The sequence below is a fragment of the Zalophus californianus genome, chromosome 11 (genome assembly GCF_009762305.2).
Source record: "Zalophus californianus isolate mZalCal1 chromosome 11, mZalCal1.pri.v2, whole genome shotgun sequence".
In the NCBI taxonomy this organism is placed as follows: domain Eukaryota; kingdom Metazoa; phylum Chordata; class Mammalia; order Carnivora; family Otariidae; genus Zalophus; species Zalophus californianus.
Genome location: NC_045605.1, coordinates 94256417 through 94279684, shown reverse-complemented (window position 1 = coordinate 94279684; position 23268 = coordinate 94256417). Strand labels below are relative to the sequence as shown.

Below are 23268 nucleotides of genomic sequence, written 5' to 3'. Positions count from 1 at the left end.
ATGAAAAAGCAAAAGGCAGACAATCATCTGAAGGTACAGAAATGCCAATCATTATTCAGAGGTTTTTCTCTTTTTTTCCTCAAGCATTTAGTAAAGCTCAGAGATAGAGGAGATGAAACTGGGTTTTCAAATAAAAGAAGTTTATGGTGCCTGCGGAGATACTTGTTGCTTTGAAGTTTCAGCTTTTCAAAGCTGGAACTCAGCAAAGCAACTGTTAATGTACAGGATTCCTGTGGAAACAGTAATGCAAAAACACTGTCAAAGAAAAAATCAATACGGAAATGAACTCAGTATTGTCCATGAAGTTGTAAACTTAGAAAATGCTATAGCATACATTTCCATCAGGGGGCACCAGTATTTAGCAGATGGTGGATTCTCTCCTAAAGTAATTAATCGCAACATAAAAGGGGCTAAATTAAAAAAAAATTTATTAATGAGCTCTCTCTGAAACAACTAAAAAAAGTATTCCCTCTTCCCAAGTCAAATTATTTTCTTTTTTCTATTAGATGAAGTAATAGTATCTGTGGGATACCTGGACAACTAAATACTAAGATACTACAACTTTGTAAATTTGTTTCAGGTTATTAGTTTCCTGGGCTAGTTGAAATTATGCTCTGGGGAAAAAGCTCAAGACAACTGAATTCCTTCTCTTGACATGAGTGACATAAAATAATAATAAATTTCAAGAAACTGAAATCCTAAGCAAAAGCATGTAAAGTAATATTAACAAAAAGGCTTTTTAGAAGAGGATCACTATATACATACAAACTCTTCTTTCCAATAACAGGAAAGAGGCGAGGAAGATGATACCAGGTAAAAAATACAAGAGACTCTATAATAAAAGCAGCTCATTGAAAAAAGTGAAATTCTGTTTACAAGGCTACTGTCAGGTAATCTAAGGAATTTAAGACACCCCAACATATTTTCTGGAATTAAGTAAGAAGATAAAGATCCATAACTTGCCAACATAACATAATAAAATAAAAAAAAAAAAAAGATTCATAACTTGCACCACTAAGGTCGAACTATTTGGTATTATTACGAATTTCTAATGGCTTACTTTTATCTAACACCTATCATGTGATAAGGATCTTATTTAATCCTACCAACAAGTCTATGGGACAGATTTTCCCTTTCATTTTATAGATGAGGACAGAAGTTACTTCACAGGGATTAGATACATAGCAATGGCAGAGCTAAGCTCGAACATGAGTCTGTAGGACTCTGTTGCATCGCTGAACTGTTGCATTGCTAACACATTGTCTTAGGCTTTCAGCATTCATGCAAGAACTCTAGTTTAGATCCTCTGTGGATCGGTACTGACCCACAACTGAGCTATGGAGTTATGCTGCTACTAGATTTTTGGTTTCTTCACTAAAAAATTGGGCTCTGAAACCTAAAAATGTAAACACTACTTACTGCCTGTCATTTCATTAAGATCTTAAGGCAGACTAGTACGGTGAATCTGGAAAACCAGTTTGAGGGATTTTTTTTTTTCTTTAAGTGAAGGAGAAGGACTGATAGTGCTCTGCTTAAATATTACAATCTGACCTGAACATTAGTAACAAGGCACCCACGGTGAGTTCTACATCAAGCTTCTGAGGGTTCACATATATGTAAACCTCACCTGTCATAACTCAAATCAAACCCTTTTTATTCTTGTAGTGTAAGTTAAACAAGTAAACATAGTGGAACCCTTATGGAGTTCTAACTGATGGATTTATAATAGTTACAATAGTTCAGACAGATATTAACTCAAATATTTTTTTTACCCAGATGGACACACTTATGCACATTCATATATATATATGTATATATATGTACCGGTGGCTGTGGGAGAAAGTGGAAGAATGAAAGAAGATACCCCTTAATGTCAGGAGACTACTTTAAAGGTGCAGTCAAGATCTGGATCATCTTCACTGAAAGGCTACGGATATATTTCAGTGAATGAGGATCAAATCTTCAAATGCTTCAAATCTTATTGCAGATTATCTTTATGGACAGAAAATATATCCCTTACCATTAATATTGGTCATTAAAAAACATCACAGGTTTTGGGGTAAGAAAAAAAATCTCACAGTCTATCAATCTCAGTTGAATCTACTTTAGTCAGCCTTTTTTCAACTAGGGTTCTAGAAGAGAATTAAGCCCAATACCCTAAGGCATCTGTATATAAGTAATGAATTAATTTCCTTCCTATGTATCTAGAATTACACTAGTGATATAAAATCCCCGGGAAAAACTGAGAAAAATCATTTTCTGTGTTCTGCTGATCAGAATAGGAACCCTGGTTGAGCTCATTATTTTGCCAGCATTTAACAGCTGCTTACCACTGCAAACAGAAGAGGTGATGTTGTATAGAAAAGGATAAAACTGCATACAGCGTATCAACTTCAGGCTGTTTTCACATTCTGGGCATTTGGTAGTTAATTTCAAAGCCTGTCTAAAGGCCTCAAGTGCCCCACTGATATTCTTCAGAGCAAGATAAGCATTTCCCAGGCTCAAAAAGGTCAGGGGCTGAAAAGAAAAAAAAAAAAATCAGAAAAATGTTAATGAATTAATATTTCTTGAGAGTTACAAAACTTTTAAAGTATATGTCTTTTCGCTTCTTTTAGGTTATCCCATAATAGTTCATGGCAAACTGTCCATTTTAGCTACATCAGCCAATTCTACACTGTAACAGATATAAATTTATATTTTACCTTTTTACTAAAATAAAAAATAAAGTGTGTAATATACACTAGTCTTAAGTGTACAGCTCAATGAATTTTTATATGTGTAGCTCAATGAATTTTTATATGTATATATATCCCTGTAACCACCTCTCATCTCAAGATATAAAACATTTAGAATGTTTCTAACACCCCAAAAGATTCCCTTGGGCAACCCAACCCCAATCCCAGATGTAACCAGTGTTATGTTCTATCACCAGAAATTAGCTCTACCTGTTCTTAAATTTCATATAAATGTAATCAAACAGCATGTTTCCTTCCATGTATATATAAACTGTACCCTTTTGTAGATTCTTTCACTCAGTACAATATCCAAGGTTTAAGAAACTTAAGATGTATGTGCTCATTTTCCCTGGATATATACTCAGCAGTGGGTCTTAAGGTAGGTATATATTTAGTTTTATGAGATACAGATAGTTTTTTTTTTTTTTTAAGATTTTTATTTGTTTGAGAGAGAGAGTACGAGTGGGGGTAGGTGCAGGGGGAGGGACAGGGACAAGCAGACTCTGAACTGAGCGTGGACCCCAAGGTGGGGCTCAATCTCATGACCCTGAGATCACAACCTGAGCCAAAACCACGAGTTGGATGCTTAACTGACTGTGCCACCAAGACGCCCCACAACCAAAGAGTTTTCTAAAGTGGATGTACAAACTTACACTCTTATCAGGAAGTATGAGAATCTACTGACTTAGGACTGTCAGTCTTTTAAATTTAGCTGTTTTAGTGAGATGATGAAGTAGCATCTCAATGTGGTTTTAATTTGTATTTCCTTGATTAGTAATGATGTTGAATATTTTGTCATGTGCTTATTGGCCATTTGGATATCTTCATTTCTGAAGTGCCTATTGTTTTCCCCATTAAAAAAAAAAAGGTTGTCTTTTTCTTACTGATTTGGAGTTCTTTACACATGTACTAGATATGGGTCCTTTGTTGGAAATATTTATTGCAAATATTTTCTCCCAGTCTGGGGTTTGCCTTTTATCCTCTTCCTGGTATCTCTGACAAATAGAAATTCTTAATTTTGATGAGGTTCAGTTTACAGATATATACATGTGTATGTATATATAAAAATATTTATATATTTATACAAATACATATTTTACAGTCAGTGCTTTTTTAAATCTTTGCCTACTATAACATTATGAAGACCTTCTCTTATTTTTTCATCAAGCTTTATTGTTTCATGTTTCACATTTTGGTACATGATCCACCTCAACTGTATATGAAATTCGGGAGAAGTGAAGGTTCATTTCTTTTTCCATAGGGATATCCAAGTATTCCAGCACTACTTACTGAAAAACCAATAGGTGTCCCCACCCCCCTGAACTACTGGTGTGCCTTTGTCATAAATCAAGTGACCATACATACAGGGCCGATTTCTAATTTTTCTGTTGTGTTCTATTGATATGTTTGAGTATCCTTGAGCCAATACCATACTGACTTAATTACAGCAAGTCTTGAAATCTAGTAATATAAGCCTCCCAACTGTTTTTTTCTCCCCCTCACCTGCAAATTTTCTGGCTATTCTACATTCATTTCTGTGTAGATTTTAGAATCAACGTATCCATTTTACACATACATATACATGCAATAGCTGGGAGCACAGGATTAAATCTATAAATCAATTCTGGAGAGAACTTACATTTTTTAAAAAATTTTATTTTATTTTATTATGTTATGTTAGTCACCATACATCATTAGTTTTTGATGCAGTGATCCACGATTCATTGTTTTCATATAACACCCAGTGCTCCATGCAGTATGTGCCCTCCTTAATGCCCATCAACGGGCTAACCCATCCCCCCACCTAAGAACTTACATCTTCATAATACCGAACCTTCCAATCCATGAATATAATGTCTCTCCACTTATTTGGGTCTTCTTTGTCTTAGCAATATTTTGCAATGCAGTAGAGAAATCTTACATATCTTCCTTTAAATTTATTTCTAGATATCTGATTTTTTATGCTATTATAAACAGTTTTTGTATCCTATTTTCCAATTGTTTGTTGAGACTGTTTTTATAAGCAGCCCAAAGTATTTTTAGGTCATTTTAGTTGAAATACACCTATGCTTGGTAATTTGTATTTGCTTGTATACAGACCATTTATTCTACACTTATTTTATCATTAAAAATATTTTAAAGGATCTAAGAATGTTTTATTTTCAAACTGTACAATATATCCCTATGAAAAGCAATACCTATGATTTATCCAACTACTAGCTTGTTTTTTTATTTTTCTTCCAACTACTTGCTTTTGATTCAGGCTATTAGGTCACCCATAATATCTCACTATAACCAAGCCAAGGTATACAAAATATTCCAGATTACAGAGGCATAATCTAAGTAGCTCTCAGATTCCATTTAAAATTTTACTTAGAGGTTTATACCCAGATGCAAAATTAAATCCCATATTTAGATTTCAAAGTGTCTTTATATTTTTACATAAGGAAACAAAATGTTTAGTCCTATGATCAGAATGATGGTTGTGCAAATATCTCATACTGAGATAAACTAATTAGTATTTTGGGAAAAAAATGAATTTTCATCAGTTCATCCAGAAAATAACTACTGAGTGTTTACCAATGTTTTAGATACCGGGGCTACAGCAGAAAATAAGAAAGATAAGTCCCTGCCTTTGTAGATTTTTAGTCAAGCGTCACAAAACCATGGGGGATTAACACAAGCATGAGAAGAATGTGATGGAGAAGAGTATAGCAGGGAAGAGACGTTAAGTAGACCAGAGTGGGTAACAGAGTGCCATTTTAAATAGTGTAGGAAGGGAAAGACTTACTGAGCTTACTGAGTAGTTAGTATTTTAAAGGATTTTTAAGGAGATGAAGCAAGATATCAAGAATCTTGGTGGAGTGAAGTATTCCAAACAGAGAGAACAAGGTGCAAAGGGGCTGAGGTGGGAGCATGCCTAGTATGTTCAAGGAACTGCAGAGGTAAGTGAGGCTAGAACAGAATGAGCAAAGGAATGATTGCACGGGCATGAGGTCGGAAAAGTAACAAGGTCATGTAGGACCTTCTACACTATGAGTTACATGGAGAACCACTGCGGAGATTTGAAGAGACAAATGACAACATCGGACTTTTTATAAGGATCTTACTGAGGGGACAAAGGCCAAAAGCAAAGAAGTAAGGCAGGAGGCTAATGAAATAATTCAGATAAAAGATAATGGTGTATTGGATCAGACAGCAGTGGAGATGATGGTAAACAGTACAATTCTGGGTGTATTTTGAAAATACCAGCAAGGTTAGGTAATAGACTGAATTTACCCTGAAAGAGGAAAAAAGGTATGAAGGATGGCTCCAAGTTTTTGTCCTGAGCTACTAGCTTTACTGTTTCCTGAAATGGGAAAGACAGAGAAGACAAGACTGGAACAATGTAAAGGAGCTTAGTTTTAAAGTATGTTTTAGACATCCACATGGAGATGGTCAAGTAAGCTGCTGGATAAAGGAGTCTGTAGTTTAGAGCAAAGGTGACAGGTGATTCAAGAGGGAAACACAGGGTTCTCAAGATGTGGTGCTGGAACAACCGGATGTCTATGTGATATGAACTTTGATGAATGAACTTTGATCCCCACTCAACATTACAAAAAAAATTTAACTTGAAATGGATCACAAACCTACATGTAAAACCTAAAACTAAAAATCATCTAGAAGACAACATAGGAAAATATTTTAGTATATTTGAGTCAACTATGTAAAGACAAGTAATAGATAGCAAAACCAAAATAGAACTAATTGTTTTCAAACTTCTTATGAGGATACCTTAAATCTAACAATAAAAATCAAGAGAAAAGACAGGCAAATTGAAGGGTATTTTTAAAAAGATAAGATAAAAAGAGAAAATATTTTTTAATGTATGATGGAGTTAAAGATTTTGTATAAAGAGTTTGTATAAAATAAAAAAAAACCCTAAATTCTAACAAAATGAGCAAAATGCATACACAAAGTTTTACTTTAAAAATACAATTAAAGGGATGCCTGGCTGGCTCAGTCTGTGGAGCATGTGGCTCTTGATCTTGGGATCGTAGGTTCAAGCCCCGCATTCAGTGTAGAGATTACTTAAAAAACAAAACAAATCTTTAGAAAAAATTAAGTAAGAAAATAAAAATACAATTAAAGGATAAAGAAATTTATAACACAGGAGTGAAATTTTTTAAAGTAAATTTGTTTTACAAATGTTAAGTCAGAGCCAGTGTGACATGGCCAAAGGGTGTGAGCTCTGTGGCCAATCTCCCGGAGTTCAAATAAATCCATGCTCTGAGACTTTTGGTAAATCCCTTTGGCCCTTTCTTTATCTATGAAATGGGTAAATCTTATCTCACAGGGTTGTTGTGAGGATTAACTGAGTTATCACATGTAAAGTGATCAGTATGGTGCCTGGGTCTAGTAAACAATAATAAAAGTTAGCAGTTAGTTCAATTGCCCAATTCTGGTGAAGCTACAGATGAAATGAATACTTTCCAACCTTGATGATGGCAATATATATTGGCCCAAATCTTTTGGTACATGTTTGGCATTTTGTATCAAAACCATCAAAATACTCATTCGCTTAGTAATTCCACTGCTAGCAATCTTTCCTAAGAAAATTACCTGGAATGCAGAAAAAGCCTTATGCAGAAAACCATCAGTGATAATAGGTAAACACTATCAGCAACCTAAACATCCAACGACAGAGGAGTAAACTGTGATACATAAATTCATAAGCAGCCATTACTGATGGCTAGAAAACCCAGGTGGTAATAAAATTTTTTTATATGGTAAGTTCTAAAGATCACCAGTGCAACAGTGCTGCAACACTATGAAATATTTGAATAGAAGAAAAACTTACAGGAATCATTTCCAAATGTTGATAGCTGGGGGGGAGAGTGGGGATTAAGGTGTATTTTTGTGGTCTCTATTCTGATCCACTGATTTATCTTTTTATTATTATGTAGCACCACGATATTTAACAACTGAAATTTTAGTGTAATTTTTTCAAATATAGAAAGGCAATTAATCTCTAAAGGAGCTCTTTTTTCTTCAGAAGAATACTGCCTCATTGCCTTGGCTGGTGGCAGTAGAAGGTGAAACAAGTATCGCGGGAATACAGCTGTGCTGAGCCTTCCCTTTGGGGGCCCAGTCATCACATCCCATATATAGCATCTGTTCCCACTGTACCTACACCTGGCCCATAGCAAACATTTGATAAAATATTTGATATACTTTGGCACCAGGCCTGTTGTACAGTATAGCAATTACAAACTTTGGCTTAAAATCTACCTGTGAATTTGTGTATTTCTAGGGAAACTCTTAACAGGCAATATTTTCTTCTCATGCTTAAAAAATTAGTTCTGAGATATCACAAATAAACCTAAACCACTCATGCACACTTCTTTTAAAAGTTTTTTTGGAGGGGCACCTGGGTGGCTCAGTCCTTTGGGTGTCTGACTTCGGCTTAGGTCATGATCTCAGGGTCCTGTGATTGAGCCCTGCGTTGGGCTCCCCATTTGCTGGGGAGCCTGCTTCTCCCTCTGCCTCTGCCCCTCCCCTGCTTGTGCTCTTTCTCAAATAAATAAATAAAATCTTTTTAAAAAAATAAGTAAAATAAAACAATTTTTGGATATAAAACTTAAGAACATGTAAACACTAGGTATAAGAGCAATTCTTTTTTTTAAGATTTTATTTATTTATTTGACAGAGAGAGAGTACAGGCAGGGGGAGCAGCAGGGAGAGAGAGAAGCAGGCTCCCACTGAGCAGAGAGCCTGATGTGGAGCTCGATCCCAGGACCTTAGGATCATGACCTGAGCTGAAGGCAGTCGCTTAACCGACTGAGCCACCCAGGCGCCCCGGTACAAGAGCAATTTAATTGTGTATTTATTATAACTGTATTTCATCAAACCTAAGATGTCATCAATTGTAATATGCATCGTTATTTCAGAGATGTTAAAATATTAAAAAAGAAGTTGTATCTTAGAAACTATGAACTAGAGTAATTAACTACACAGCAGTGATTAACTCCATGGGCTGCATGTTGGAGGTTCAGGGCACGAATATTAACCCATCTATCTATTCTTATCAATGCAACCTTTAAACTGTGTTCTGGCTTGGTTGGTATAAAGCTATCTATAAATTAAAGCTGTAAAACAGTATAATATTAAGCAGCAGGCATACAGTGATGAGTAGATAACGAGATGTTTCAGACTGACATAAAAAGTGGCAGTATATTTTTAGCAGCTATGTCCCTCTTACTTAAACATAAGTTCCTAAAAATAAATTAACTACATAATTATAAATTTCACTCATTTAAAATAAAGAAATGACACAAAACAAGAGAACTACAGGCCAATATTTGTGATGAACATAGATGCAAATATCCTCAACAAAATACTAGCAAACTGAATCCGACAATACATTAACAAAAATCATTCACCATAATCAAATGTGATTTACTCCTGGGATACAAGGGCGTTCAATATTCGCAAATCAATGTGATACATGACATCAGTAAGAGAAAGGATAAAAACCGTATGATCACTTTAATAGACATTGAAAAAGCATTTGACAAAGTACAACATCCATTCATGATAAAAGGCCTCAACAAAGTAGGTCTATAAGAAACAAACCTCAACATAATAAAGGGCATATATGAAAAACCCACAGCAAACATCACCCTCAATGGGGAAAAACTGAGAGCTTTTCCCCTAACGTCAGGAATAAGACAAGGATATCCACTCTCACCACTTTTATTCAACATAGTACTGGAAGTCCTAGCCTCAGCAATCAGACAACAAAAAGAAATAAATGGAATCCAAATTGGTAAGGAAGAAGTAAAACATTTACTGTTTGCAGATGATGTGATACCATATATAGAAAAGCCTAAAGACTCCACCAAAAAATTATTAAAACTGTTTAGTGAATTCAGTAAAATCATAGGATACAAAATCAATGTGCAGAAATCTGCTGTATTTGTACATACTAATAATGAAACAGCAGGAAGAGAAATTGAAAAAACAATCCCATTTACAACTGTACCAAAAATAGTAAGATACCTAAAAATAAACCTAATCAAAGAGGTGAAAGACCTATACTCTGAAAACTGTAAAACACTGATGGAAGAAATTGAAGAGAACACAAACAAATGGAAAGACATTCCATATTCATGAATTGGAAGAAAAAATATTGTTAAAATGTCTATATTACCCAAAGTGATCTACACGTTGAATACGATCCCTATCAAAATACCAACAGCATTTTTTTTGCAGAACTAGAACAAAAAATCCTAAGATTAATATGGAACTACAAAAGACCTTGAATAGCGGAAACAAGCAAAGGAAAAAAAGAGAGACAAACCAAGAAACGGACTCTTAGCTATTGAGAACAAACTGATGGTTACCAGAAGAGAGGTGGGCAGAGGGATGGGTGAAAGAGGTGATGGGGATTAAGAAGGGTGCTTGTGATGAGCACCAGGTGATGTATGGAAGAGTTGAATCACTATATTGTACACCTGAGCCTAATATAACACTGTATTTTAACTACAGTGGAATTAAAATTAAAAAATAGAAATTAAATATATCTAAGAGAGATCTGTGAGTAAAAACAAGAAGATACAGAAAAATGTCATTAGCATGATTCTACATTTGCACAAAGTAAGACAAATCAATATAAAAAAAACATATCAAAAATAAGACAAAACAAAATCTGTTTTATATCATCTCAAAGTATGCAAACTCTACTCATAAAAATATGAGGTTTTTTTATGCCTTCCCCAGAAAAATACAAATTGTACCCTGAATTTGAGTTACCCCCACATAGTACATGGAGCTACAAAGAAACATAAAACCTCACCTCAGAGCTATTGATGGCCAAAGCTTGAAGTAGCAGCTTAGTGGCATCAAGATGGAGACCATAGTGAATCAAAAGGTTGGCCAAGTTCACAAGAGGAATGTCCTGGTATTGAAGTGGAGCCAAATTCAAAGCCCTCTGAAGACAAGCAATAGCAAAAGTGCTGTTTCCTACTGCTCTCCAGTAGAGTCCAGCTTCATTGAGTATCAGCCAGACAGGGGCATTTGGCTGAAAAACCCAAAATATCTCAGTTAATACAAGAATACAGTACTAGTTCTAACAAGGATTTTTAATGCATGCACTTTAACTTTTAATTACAATTACTAAGCATTTAAATTTCAGATGTCTAAAGCAGGTGACTTACCTTATTAATAGCGTGAAATAAGAATGACCCAATTTCTTCTTCTGGGATAGTATAGTTATTAATACGGGAAAGCAAAATCTGAAAATATCAAAAGGAAGACTGACTCAATTGAAAATAACAGGGAAGACATTTGAAAGAATTCTATAGATAGCAGTCTTTACCTGAGCTCCTCAGGAACAGCTAATCTGAATAGATAGTTATAATCATATATCTTATATATAAAACATGAGGTCATCAACATACCAACAGGTGTTGACCTGCTTACATGAATGCCCTAGTTTCCTCTAACTAAAACATGTTAAAAGATGTATATCACATATACTATTAAGGTGATATACCATACCCCATTAAAGTCAACCTAAGTATCTAAAATCAAATGAGAAATTATTCAAAAGACAACAGTACGTAACACATGATGCAACAAAAATCTTCTATCTTTCCTAGCTGGAAAAGCACTGGATTCTCAATTATGCCATGTTCTTGAAACATGTTTATAACTTTGAGCAACTCTAAGGTAGGGATCATGGTCTATTTATCTTTCCTAGCATTCCAAACAGTGCTTGGCACATAATGTTTTTCGCCTCAGTAAATGTTTGACTTTAAGTAGTAACTGTTCATACTTTTAAAATTAAATTTTAAAAAAGGTTGTTGTGATGGTCTGTTTTCTCTGCAAAAAAGTAATTTTTTCATTTGTATCTAATGTAGAACGGTATGTAATATAGAATGTAGATACCATTCTAATGGAATCTAATGTAGAACTAAATTTCTAGTCAGTAATAAACATTCCTAGTTATACATAACTAGTAGGAATTAAAGAACAAAGCATAACAGAACTTATCTACAGTATCTGTAGTTATCAAATTCATACAAACTTCCAAGGACCTTATATATAAGGCCAAAGCAGGGTTGATAAGGCCAAAACAAGAATCTTCAAGCTTTCAATTTATACAAACTCCTGGAGGCCTGAAGGATGCAAAGCTAAATTGAAGTGGTTAGAATGGCCTCCAATAGATGAACTCTGCAAGTAAACAGAGTTCTGTGTTGCTCCTCCCTGGGGCACTCTTATTAGAGAGAGTGCTTATGTGGTCTGTGTGACCAGCACACTTTTCTGGCAATCCTTCAATAGCATGAGTGTCTTCTTAATGATTCCACCAATTCTTGACCTCTGTTCTCAGTTTTAAAAACTTTAAGTTCAATAACTGCCTTCTATCAAATTTTTGTTCCATCTAAGAGGCTTGTGAAGTCACCCAGAATGGACGGCAATAAACACCAGCCTAAGTGAGCCTTACTTTTCGTGCATGGTCATCTGGCATTTTGGCTTTCAGATCCATGCGGACCTCTAATTCTTTGACTAAGTAGGACAGAGTCTGGCTTTTTCTGAAGTCAGTTATGGAACAGTCGGGGGTTTGGGCCTCTTCTTCTGAAGAATAATCATCACTGTTGAGTTCGTGGATCCTGGCACAAGAAAAAGGAACAAGATTCATATTTTCAAAGTTTGGGTGATTTCAAGATAAAGACTTAACCTTTCAAGTCCAAGGCTGGTGCTCTCAAAGAACTGCCAGATGACAATCATGCAGAATCAAGTGCTTTGCCAAATCCATCAGCACTTGCCTGAGTCCTTTGTTTTCTGGAGGCAGAAAATATGTTGGCAATTCCCCGCCAAGAGGGACTCTAGGATAGCTTTCTGCACAATCTGCTCTTTTAGGCCAAAGAATATGCTGTTTGTCCTAATAAAGAGAAAAAGTTCTCATAAATTTTCTTGGATTCAATATTTCAACATGTTAAATAAACTTTTAAAAGAACATAAATATACTAGGATAATTGAACAATTTAGTATTTTAAAATAATTGTAGATACTGTGGTAGACTCTATAATATTCCTTCTACTGAAGACTATTAGTCTAAGTCAGTAATTCTACCTGCTTTACCATAGACTGGTTCGGGGCTGGGCAGGCCTAAGTCCGCTGAGCCTAATGAGATACAAGGAGAGGGTTGCTTGGGGCTTCTGGGAAAGAAAAGCCAGTCTTAGTCTCTTATGCCACATAGGAACAAAGAACATGTTGCTCCAAGTTGCTGCTACTGGCTGTCACCTCATGACCGTGAGGAAGACAAGCTTTAGGATGAAACCAATACCGTGGTTCGTAAATTGAAGAAAAGGAAAGAAATGGGTCACTGACGACATCACTGGCCCATTGAATCAACCAAACCCAAAGCTTGCTCTGATCTCTGGACTTTCTGTAATATGAAGCATACTTTCTATTAAGCCAATTTAAAGTTTATGATTTGTCCTGAAAGCATATATAAGCTTGTAAAACTGGCACAGAAAACTACTTTTCCCTGAACTAAGACCTTTTCTTTGCCAATGCCAAAATTTAATAATTGTTTTGATTTGTAAAATGTTCATTTTCCTAAATATAAATAACACACATCACAAAGGCTTACTAAACTTAAATCTTGAAGCTATCAAACTTTGGGGAATTTATTTTATATAGAATTAAATCTAAGTGGCTATATTAATTCTGGTTGAAAAGAACTCGATTAAATTCTAAAAATTTAATATTGAATAAAAAACACACGGTATCTGTCCTTATACCTTGGTATCCCCATGGGCTAACATATAATTATTTCTTAGCTAGCTCAGAAGTATATATTTATTGGGGCGCCTGGGTGGTTCAGTGGGTTAAACGTCTGCCTTCGGCTCAGGTCATGGTCCCAGGGTCCTGGGATCAAGCCCCGCATCGGGCTCCCTGCTCAGCAAGGAGCCTGCTTCTTCTCCCTCTCCCTCTGCCGCTCCCCTTACTTGAGCTCGCTCTCAAATAAATAAAATCTTCAAAAAAAGAAATACATATTTATTAACTTATTATCTGTATCATCTGACAGAATGTAAGCTCCACCAAAGAGCTGGCATACTATATTCATAGTACCAGCCTGACGCACAGACGGGAGCTCAATAAAAGAAAGCTGATTAAAAAGTGGAATATAGCTGGCTCTTGAACAGCATAGCTTTGAACTATGCAGGTCCACTTATACATGGATTTTTTTAATAAATATAGTGCAGTATATAAATGTATTTTTCTTCCTCATGACTTTAATAACATTTTCTTTTCTCTAGCTTATTTTATTGTAAGAATACAGTACATAATACCTACAACATAAAAAGTACGTGTTAATATAGTTTATGTTCTCAGTAAGGCTTCGGTCAATAGTAGGCTATTAGTAGTTAAGTTTTTGGGGAATCAAAAGTTATATGCAGATTTCTGACTGCATGGGGAGTCGGCCCCTAGCCCCCAAGTTGTTCAAAGGTCAACTGTATATACAAGCATATACTTAGGTCAAGTTTAGAAACTTTCTAGGGTTGGTAATTATACTCAGAGCTCAAAGTTTTAAACTAAAATCAGAGTGTCTGTATGCCCCACTTGATTGGGCAGAAGACCGCAAGGCAGACCCTGTGTCTTGCTACTCTATGACCTAGCAGACTGCCTTCTGTTTAATATAAGTTGACTAAGTGTTTGCTGAACTAAGCTGAACAGTCATAGGGACCGTATTATTCAATGAAGGCGAGGGCCAATGCTTCCAGAAATCTTGTCTGAAAAAACTGCATCATCCTCTATTAACTTACCCTATATGCATCAGAATCCCTCCCCCAGATCCAGAGAATGGAATGGGCTATGGGAGAAGACTTGACCAAATCACTGATATCACTCTGATTTGCCTGAACATCAAAATTCACAGACATCATACTGGAGGTTGATGAATCCTCACCAAACTAGAAAATGAAAAGAAAAGTTGAATCAAATGGGAAGCAGAAAAGAAGTTGTGACCTAAGATTTAATCCAACCCAAAACATCAGTGAATACTGAAACCCAGTAGGAAATCTGAAAGTAGGTCAGTAATAAAGCAATCAGATCTTTACGTTTTCAGAACTAGGCCCCAACGCTATTCTCTCAGAAAATGCCTAGTTAGCAACTTTCAATCAACTATGCCATTGGAGTATGAGAAAAATGGCATGGATTCTTCCTTTCTTTACTGTCCCCCTACTTCCTTTCTGTGATTTAGTCTCTTTTAGGGTTAAAGGTGAGCTGATTCTCTAAGAGGTTTGGCTCATTATTGCCCTCCCCTATCTAGACTAAAATGATTGCTACTCTATAGAATTAGTGTGCTGTGGTAGAAGCAAGGGAACTTGAAAAAGGGCTCTCAGGAGTTTAATATAGCTATGACTTAGGCCTCATAACTATTATACAATCAACTCCAAATATAAATACAGCCTTCCTCCAAACCAAGGTAAATCAGTTTGATATTCTTAGGGGATACCCAATTCCTGTGTATTTCTAAAACCTTGTTGGATAAGAGAATGGGACCAGGATGGGAGGGAATATAAAAGAATGGATTCTTTCACTATATAAGAGACGCAACTTATGGATATTTAACACTGAAGCTACACTTTTACAGGGGAGTCTTCCAAATGGTCTGTCTTGAGACCATCATGATATCCAAAAGTTATCTTGGTTTCCGTCTCTATCATTTGTAAATATCACTCCCTTTTTCCCCCCCTTAAACTAATGCCTGGATTTAAGACAGGGAGCTATAGGGGCGCCTGGGTGGCTCAGTTGGTTAAACATCTGCCTTTGGCTCAGGTCATGATCCCAGGGTCCTGGGATTGAGCCACACATCAGGCTCCCTGCTCAGCCTGCTTTTCCCTCTCCCGCTGCTGCTCCCCCTGCTTGTGCTCTCTTTCTCAAATAAATAAATAAAATCTTAAAAAAAAAAAAAGGGAGCTATAATATCAGATGTTAAGTCTGATCTCCCTTGACTGTGTTCCGAAAGGAAGCTTTTGGTCCCTATTACTACTTCTCCCCTAAACGGCCTCTTAATTTTTGCTTCTTTTTCTCAATGAGGTCTGGGTTTTTTCAGATTAAAGAGTACTAATTTTTCGTGGTTTGTCCTCCTAAAGAAGCTGTTCTGATCTATTAATTATCTTAACTACTTATCTCTGGAAATTCCTGTATCTATGATTAAAGACATGATAGGTTTCAATAGGATATGATGAATTTTACTTTATTTCCAACATCCCTTTGCATGATATTTGGAACTCTGGTTGTGCTTACTATCTGTATCAGCCCAATTAGATGCTCTCTGGTACCATTATAAATATGTGTTATTTCTTCCCAACTAGTTAGCCTAGGATTGTATGCATGTGTATGACTGCATGTATACGTATGGATATACACAGAGACAGAAAGAGAGAGAAAACATCCATGCATGTAGCAATAGTGCTTAATAAAAATTTTGTTGATAATGATCATTTTGTTAATGTTTTTAGTTGAAGCAACATAATAACTGGACTGATGACTTTAGGAAAAAGCATGGCTACTCTTTTCCAAATTTTAAATTACTGGTCTTACTTTAATAAGTTAAAAGGGAGATGAAGGCTTTGAGTTAAATACTAGTAACAGCCCAATCTAGCTCTCATGGTAAAGGAGGAAAGAAAAAGACATACAGCTAGTACGTGGGGGAACTGGAAATGTCATGCATGAAGTAACTGAGAAATCTGACTACGAAATATTTACATAGACAGTCTATGAAATCTGACTTCATAAACATACTCAAAACCTTAAATTAGTCACAAATCTGGGGATCAAATATACAAGGAACCGGGGGGGAGGGAACAATATTACTCTTAGATACGCAAAGTTATAAAAACTAGAAGAGACCAAGAAAAAGACCTGAACATAGTCCACATTTTCAAAAATATCTCCACGATGGTAGCGCACAGGTTGGTCCCACTGGCAATGTAAACTATGCTGCTGGTTGACTAGACGGCATATCTGATGATTTCCTGGAATAAGAAAGGAAATTGCAATTGTTGAGAAAGATCAGCAATGCCAACATGATTTCATTTAGTTTCAGAGCCTGGCAGAGTACTACACAGGCGGTACTATAGAGGGAAACACTCATTAATGGTTAGCTAAATTAAATCATTCTAAAGAAGCCTCAGTTTCTCCACCTATAAAAAACAAAGGGGCTCCACTAAATCACCAAAATATCTTCTGGTAATTACATTCTATGACAGTAAAATCTATTGATTACATTGTTTTTAGAGACTTCTGCCATTTCTCTGGAGACAATCTGTTTTATGTACTTCATAATTCTGTTTAAAAATTATATACAAGAGCCCTGGTTGTACTGTAGTACAAAGCAAGCAGTAAATAACCCCAAGAACTGAACATATTCTTTATATTCAAAATAGCAAAGAAAACGTATTAGGTGGATTGTAAAATGGACTTTAAATGGTCACAGCTAAGGGTCAAAGACTTAAGAGGGCTTCCAGATCAATATATTTATCAAAGGAGAAGTATATAATATAAGGGACTCTGTTAATTTATTCTTTGGTGTCAGCTGTTAGATCTACTCCCTTAGGGTTTTATCAGAAATGAAACATTCTGGATATAATCAAGTCACTGATAACCTGTCAACCCACGTGCCCTTAGACAGTGGTTCTATTTCTGGGTCATGGACTCTAAGAGATTTTAATAAAAGCTATATATGCCTTCTTCCCAGAAAAAAAAATTGTGCACATACATATTACTGCATGTAATTTTGGGGAGGATTTCATAACCACCTGAAACTAATCCATTGACCCAGGTTAAGAATTCTTGCTTGAGAAAAATTCTAGCCTAAAATCTTACTTCTAAAATAAAATATTTGTTTTTAAGGGAGGAAGAAAAGTAAGACAGCCTTATTGCCAGCGTTGGCTTGACAGTGTGGATGCTTTGTTTCAAGGGTGTGTCTGACCTGTGTTTACTTGGTATGAGGCCATGTTACTCACATTGTGTTTTCAGACCAGCAGCAACAGACATTAACTAGGAACTTGTTAGAAATACAGAATCTTAGGTCGTACCTCAGACCTACTGATCAGAATCTGCGTTTTAACAAGGTCTCCAAGAGACTGGAATGCATACTAAATCAAAGTGGGCCGAACAACTGTTGTTAAGACTTCTAGGATCTAAAAGATGTAATTTTTACTTTAAAATGTGAATTTAAAAAAACCTAGAGAGACCAAACCAGCTCCCAAGGCCTGCTGGTATACCCGCTATGATGACTTGATTTTAAGACTGAGGGAAGTCATAAGCACAACTTTATACTGCTTTAGGGCTACACAAAAGTTATGAAAGTAGAACATGCTAGAAGTGAACTTCCTAACCTGTCTTTAATTATTTGGAATCAATACTCACCTAATTGTGCCTCTTTTGCCATCTGTGTCTCATGGATGATATTTCTTAAGATTTGCTCCTCCTGAATCAGCTTATGTTTTTCTAGGATCTCCTGCTGTCTCAGGTAGTGGTCATGCTGTTTTTGATATTCTTTCAACTCATTCAGTGTTCTCTGGAGGGATCTTAACATTTTTTAACACCAGAAAAAAGTTACAGAGCTTTAAAACTGAATTTTTTATATATATATTTTAAAGATTTTTATTTATTTATTTCAGAGAGAATAAGAGAGAGAGCACATGAGGGGGGGAGGGTCAGAGGGAGAAGCAGACTCCCTGCTTGACTTGATCCCGGAACTCCAGGATCACGACCTGAGCCGAAGGCAGTCGCTTAACCAACTGAGCCACCCAGGCGCCCTAAAACTGAATTTTTAAACCCACTTACTGCATAGATTTTTCTGGTCCTCAGCAATAATTGCTAGTTTTTTCCTTTTAACATACAACCACTGTACCACAAGTTTAGAAATGATGGGGCAAAATAAATCTATTGTTTTATTAAAACTTAGAGGCAAAAAGAGGATGCAAAATTCTTCCCTTACATACGACTATCTTGACAGTAAATGGTGTGTTGGACTGTTCAGGTACCTAAAAGATACACAGCAACATAGTATAAATCTTGACATATTCAACAACTATTTCCCTCCACAAAGTCTGTATTAGTTCCACAGACATTCAAAGCCACCTTCTCATCTTTTCTTTTGATTCTACATAAAGACAAGGTTAAAAGAAAGGGCCAACAGTACCTTGCTCTTGAACTCTAGCTCCTTGGGTTTGTGGATTTAGGAAAAAATCATAGAAACCTGGCTTAGTAAGAAATATTCTCTACCACCTGGTATCAGTAAATCAGCTGCCTGATTATACTGAATCACAAAATCCTTTCTACCTATTACATTGTAACACATGGAGGTTTAGGAGCTGTACAGATTGTGTATGAGAGAACCAATTTGCTCAGCCAGGACAAGTTCTGATCAGGTGTAACAGAAGCCAGGTATAAACAAGTAAGTGGTCATTTCTCCCTTTTCACCACATTATGCTTTAAACTGACTGGAAAATAAGGAAATGCAATAGTTTAATGAGTTCCAAATCTCCATTTAATTCTCTAATAATCAAAGTTGCCTCAAAACATTAAGGCTAATTCCGTAAGAAGAACAATTCATTTCGAGTTATGTGATGTTTCCTAACAGGCCCTGCTACTTATGAAATCAAATACATTTTTATTAAGTATATTGCAAGGACCAAGTATAACAGAACTTTATCACTGTACAATTTACAGAAATCTGATTAAAATATGGGCCAAATAATGTTTCTCAATGTCACTTAACTAACGTAACATTAGCCCAACCCTAGCAGCTAAAGGGGAGAAAGATCAAATACAGCACGTGCAAGTGATTTTACTGACAATATATTCTGTGGAAATTAAAACATAACCGAATTACTAATTATCTGGCAGCACCCCCACTCCATCTGACTTCATAAAGGTAATCGATGGTCAGAAGTATAAAGACCTAAATGACAGAATTTATGCAAACATTCTCTAGTTCCTGGAATTCATACTGTTAAAGATTGCTGTACACAACCCCTGAGCTGTGCTAAGCCCCCTGGATCCGGGGAAAAGGGATAGGACAAGCAGTCGTGAAGAGGTGTTTTTAATTCTAAAGAACAAATTAACACTGACATCACCCTACACAGGTCTAATCTAAGATTCTACAGTGCTAGGGCTTCAGTGAAATTTTCTCACCCAATTACCTATGTTGGGCTTCCAATTTCTGCTCGAGTTTTTGCTGACAAAGGACAGCATGCTTCCTCTTTATAGCTTGCTCAAACCCAGGTTTGGCCTGCAAAGCATGGTCGTAACAGAGCACTGAGTGGTTATACTCCCCCAGCATCTGAAGAGACAAAAACAAACACACACATATACACACACAGAGGAGGAAAAACATTAGCCACAGCGTGGGTGGATCTGTCCAAACCCCCTAATGACTTATGAGATCACACTTGTATCTCACTCTGTAGTGAACATTATTATGAACATTATTTTTGATCAGTGACAACATAAGATATGCTGTAAGACGGCTTACCTAGAAAATATTGCTATCTCCAGAAGCATACTCTGCAGGAATTTATGATTCCTATTAATTTTTCTTTTTTGTCAAGAGGCTAGGACTATTAGGATACATTATTGTGTTGACTTATTTTCCCCCTAACTTCTTAATTTCCATTCCCTTTTCCTTGTTCAGACCAAAAGAGGAAAGGGAAAAAGGTATTTTTTAGTTGAAAATAAATTTTTTAAAAAAGAAAACAGCAACTGGTTTGCTCATGAAAACAAAAAGTTGTATTTACTGCATATATATTTCCCAAAGTGTAATAGCTGGTGAAGAAGTCACTGTCATCCAGAGCTGCGTGGACCACAACAGCAGCATCTGCAGAGAAGTGCGCTCTGTGCAGAACATTTGCCAAGTTGACCAGGGCAATGTCTTTATTGTGCCTAAAAGAGAAGGAGAGGAGCAATTAGGTGTTAGGAGAGAAGTGTGTGCTCCATGATTCCATATAACTACTTGATAAAGGAAAATTACATTCGAAGTTATTGAACTTAGGAAAATAACTTTGAGTGTACTGATGGAGAAAATAATTTAAGAAAATCATACTGTTACATTTTTATATAACTGATGATGCTTATTCAATCTGACAGCTACAAATTTTGCACAGAAATAAGGTCGGGCAGACATTTTATGATTTTAAAATGTATTTAGGGCTCATTATTTGCTTTGAGAACAATTTAATTTATGCTAATTCCTCCAGGCAAGGTCCGTATAGTCAAGTTTCAAGTGAATCAGAGGGTGTCTACATTATATATTTTTTCCTTAATAGAAATCAGAAGAATTTTGTGCTATTAACAACTGTGAACTCTTTGACTTCTGTCATATTTTTGTGATGGGACTAAATTCTTTGAACAGGAGTAGAGGAGAGTGTAAGTACAACACAATGCTTCCTCATATTGTTTTCTTACGTACTGCTTCTTTACCAGTCCTGAAATATGTGGAGAATCAGGAAGTCCAGAAAGGGAGAAATCTTACCTGGAAGAGAAGTGAAGTGCTCGCATGGCACATTCCACTACTTGATATGGCTCATTCTTTATTCTCCAATAAAATGAAGCCATGTTATACAGTACCCATGAGGAAGAATTCTAGAGATTAAACAAATAAGATGACAATCAAACACAACTCAACATACTTTCTTCGACTTAGAATGTTCAAAATGAGCACCTTCACTATTCAGTCTCTTCTGAAATTTAAGCTGAAGAATAAGACATTACACCAATGAATAAGCAGGGGACAAGGTACCAATAAACTACACCTGTCAAAAGAGCCGCATGATCACCAGTTGAGCAAGTTAAGTGCCTTCAGGTGTCACCTCCACAGAGGGACCATTCAACTCCAAGCTCTTGTTCCAAGAGTTCGGAAATCAAGCTGAAAAGCCCACCAAGTGGCCCAAAAACTTGTTAGTTCCTATTTCAGGACTTTACAAGTTAGGACCTAAACTACTTAGAAATGCCAGTTGTTCTAACATGAAATTCCTGAAATTAACAGTTTCCTATTTATTTAAATATCTGAATGGAGGTACATACATAAGCAAAAGACAGGTTTATCCTTTTGGAAACGATGAATTTTTATTTGTTCTTCTTTCATCTGTGTTCACAATACAAACCTTCACTGCTAAAAACAGTCTTTAGTATAGAGTAATAAGTCTATTATTTAGTGAAGTTAAACAGAAATTCAAATAGGTTTGCTCCTTCTGTGGCTTGGATTTTTTTCATCTTGTAACATATACTAAATTTCAACCACACAGAGGTCAAAACACTGAACTGGACCATGACAAAAACTCAATGTAAATAGTTTAAGCCCATGCAGAGAAATTTCAAATTCAGCATGGCAAAAAAAGTCATATAAAGTTAAAAAAAAAGTCAAAGTTTAAGACAAACTGGGAAAAATATATATGACACTCATTGTTTATTATCTTTAATACATAAAGAGCTCTAAAAAGAAAGACAAGAATACAAGACAAAATACGAGAGAATACGGGCCAAAAACATGAACAGACAATTCAAAAGTACAAAACAATGGCCAATTAGCAGGAAAATAATGTAAAACTTAACAAAGAATATAAATAAAAAAGATACAAATTTTCCTTTTACAAATTTGCAAAGATTAAAAAGAATACCAACACTCACTGTTGGCTACACTGTATATTAACTTCAGATATTAACTGTAGAAATGTTAGGTGAATACAGTATTTCTGGGGGACAGTTTTACAACATTTATGTAAAAAGCCTTAAAATATGATTACCCTTGGACGCTCGAAATTCCACTATTAAAATTTTATCTTAGGGGGTGCCTGGGTGGCTCAGTGGGTTAAGCGACCAACTCTTGATTTCGGCTGAGGTCATGATCTTAGGGAAATGAGATCAAGCCCTGCATCAGGCTCAGAGTTCGGAGCCTGCTTAAAGAAGCTCTCAATCCCTCTCCCTGCCCACCACAGCCCCCATGTTCTCACTGGTTCTCTCTCTCTTAAAAAAAAAAAAAAAAAAAAAAAAAATTTATCTTTAGAATAACTAAGTTTTAACTATAAAGATGTGTAAGAATAAAAATACAAAAGACTATATTGTAAGACAGTAATTATCTCTGAGTGTTTTTTTACTTCCTCTTTTATACATTTTTTAATATAGTCTGAATTTTTTCCACGAGGAGAAATTGTTTTCTTCAAAAATAGTTATTTTTAAGATTAAAACTAAGTATAATTCTGCATTAATCAGCCTTAAGTATTCTTTTCAAGGAATGTATAGGATTTGCAGGTGATGCAAATGAGGGTCTAACACTTGTGTAGGTGGTTAAGGGATATGTGCCACATTCTTTCAGAACTGACTTATAACCTGGGTTTCAGTCTGTTTTGACAGCCCTTTGAGAAAGTTTTTTTTTCAAATCAACAAATGCTTTGATTTTTATCTCTTATATTCAGACTTTACATTGTGAATTGGGACCAAAAAATCTATTACAAATTCTACATGAACAAGT

At 35.8% G+C, this 23268-nt stretch overlaps 1 protein-coding gene across 10 annotated transcripts in view; it reads right to left on the bottom strand.

The window, feature by feature from the left end:
* TTC17 (tetratricopeptide repeat domain 17) overlaps window positions 1–23268 on the bottom strand; it is a 122093-nt gene that overhangs the window by 59876 nt on the left and 38949 nt on the right. For 9 of the 10 annotated variants that reach the window (XR_003517510.2, XR_003517511.1, XM_027580153.2 and 6 more), the window contains 11 exons: window positions 21274–21383; window positions 20540–20684; window positions 19946–20085; window positions 18165–18325; window positions 16656–16768; window positions 14552–14698; window positions 12545–12660; window positions 12223–12388; window positions 10934–11011; window positions 10573–10797; window positions 2331–2517 (listed from right to left, as the gene is read on the bottom strand). Coding sequence is in view for 8 of the 10 variants with exons in the window: in XM_027580153.2 (XP_027435954.1) it covers window positions 2331–2517; window positions 10573–10797; window positions 10934–11011; window positions 12223–12388; window positions 12545–12660; window positions 14552–14698; window positions 16656–16768; window positions 18165–18325; window positions 19946–20085; window positions 20540–20684; window positions 21274–21383 (1588 nt within the window). In the remaining 2 variants the exon portion in view is untranslated. The remainder of the gene's footprint in view (window positions 1–2330; window positions 2518–10572; window positions 10798–10933; window positions 11012–12222; window positions 12389–12544; window positions 12661–14551; window positions 14699–16655; window positions 16769–18164; window positions 18326–19945; window positions 20086–20539; window positions 20685–21273; window positions 21384–23268) is intronic. The other variant, XM_027580156.2, reaches the window with a different exon arrangement.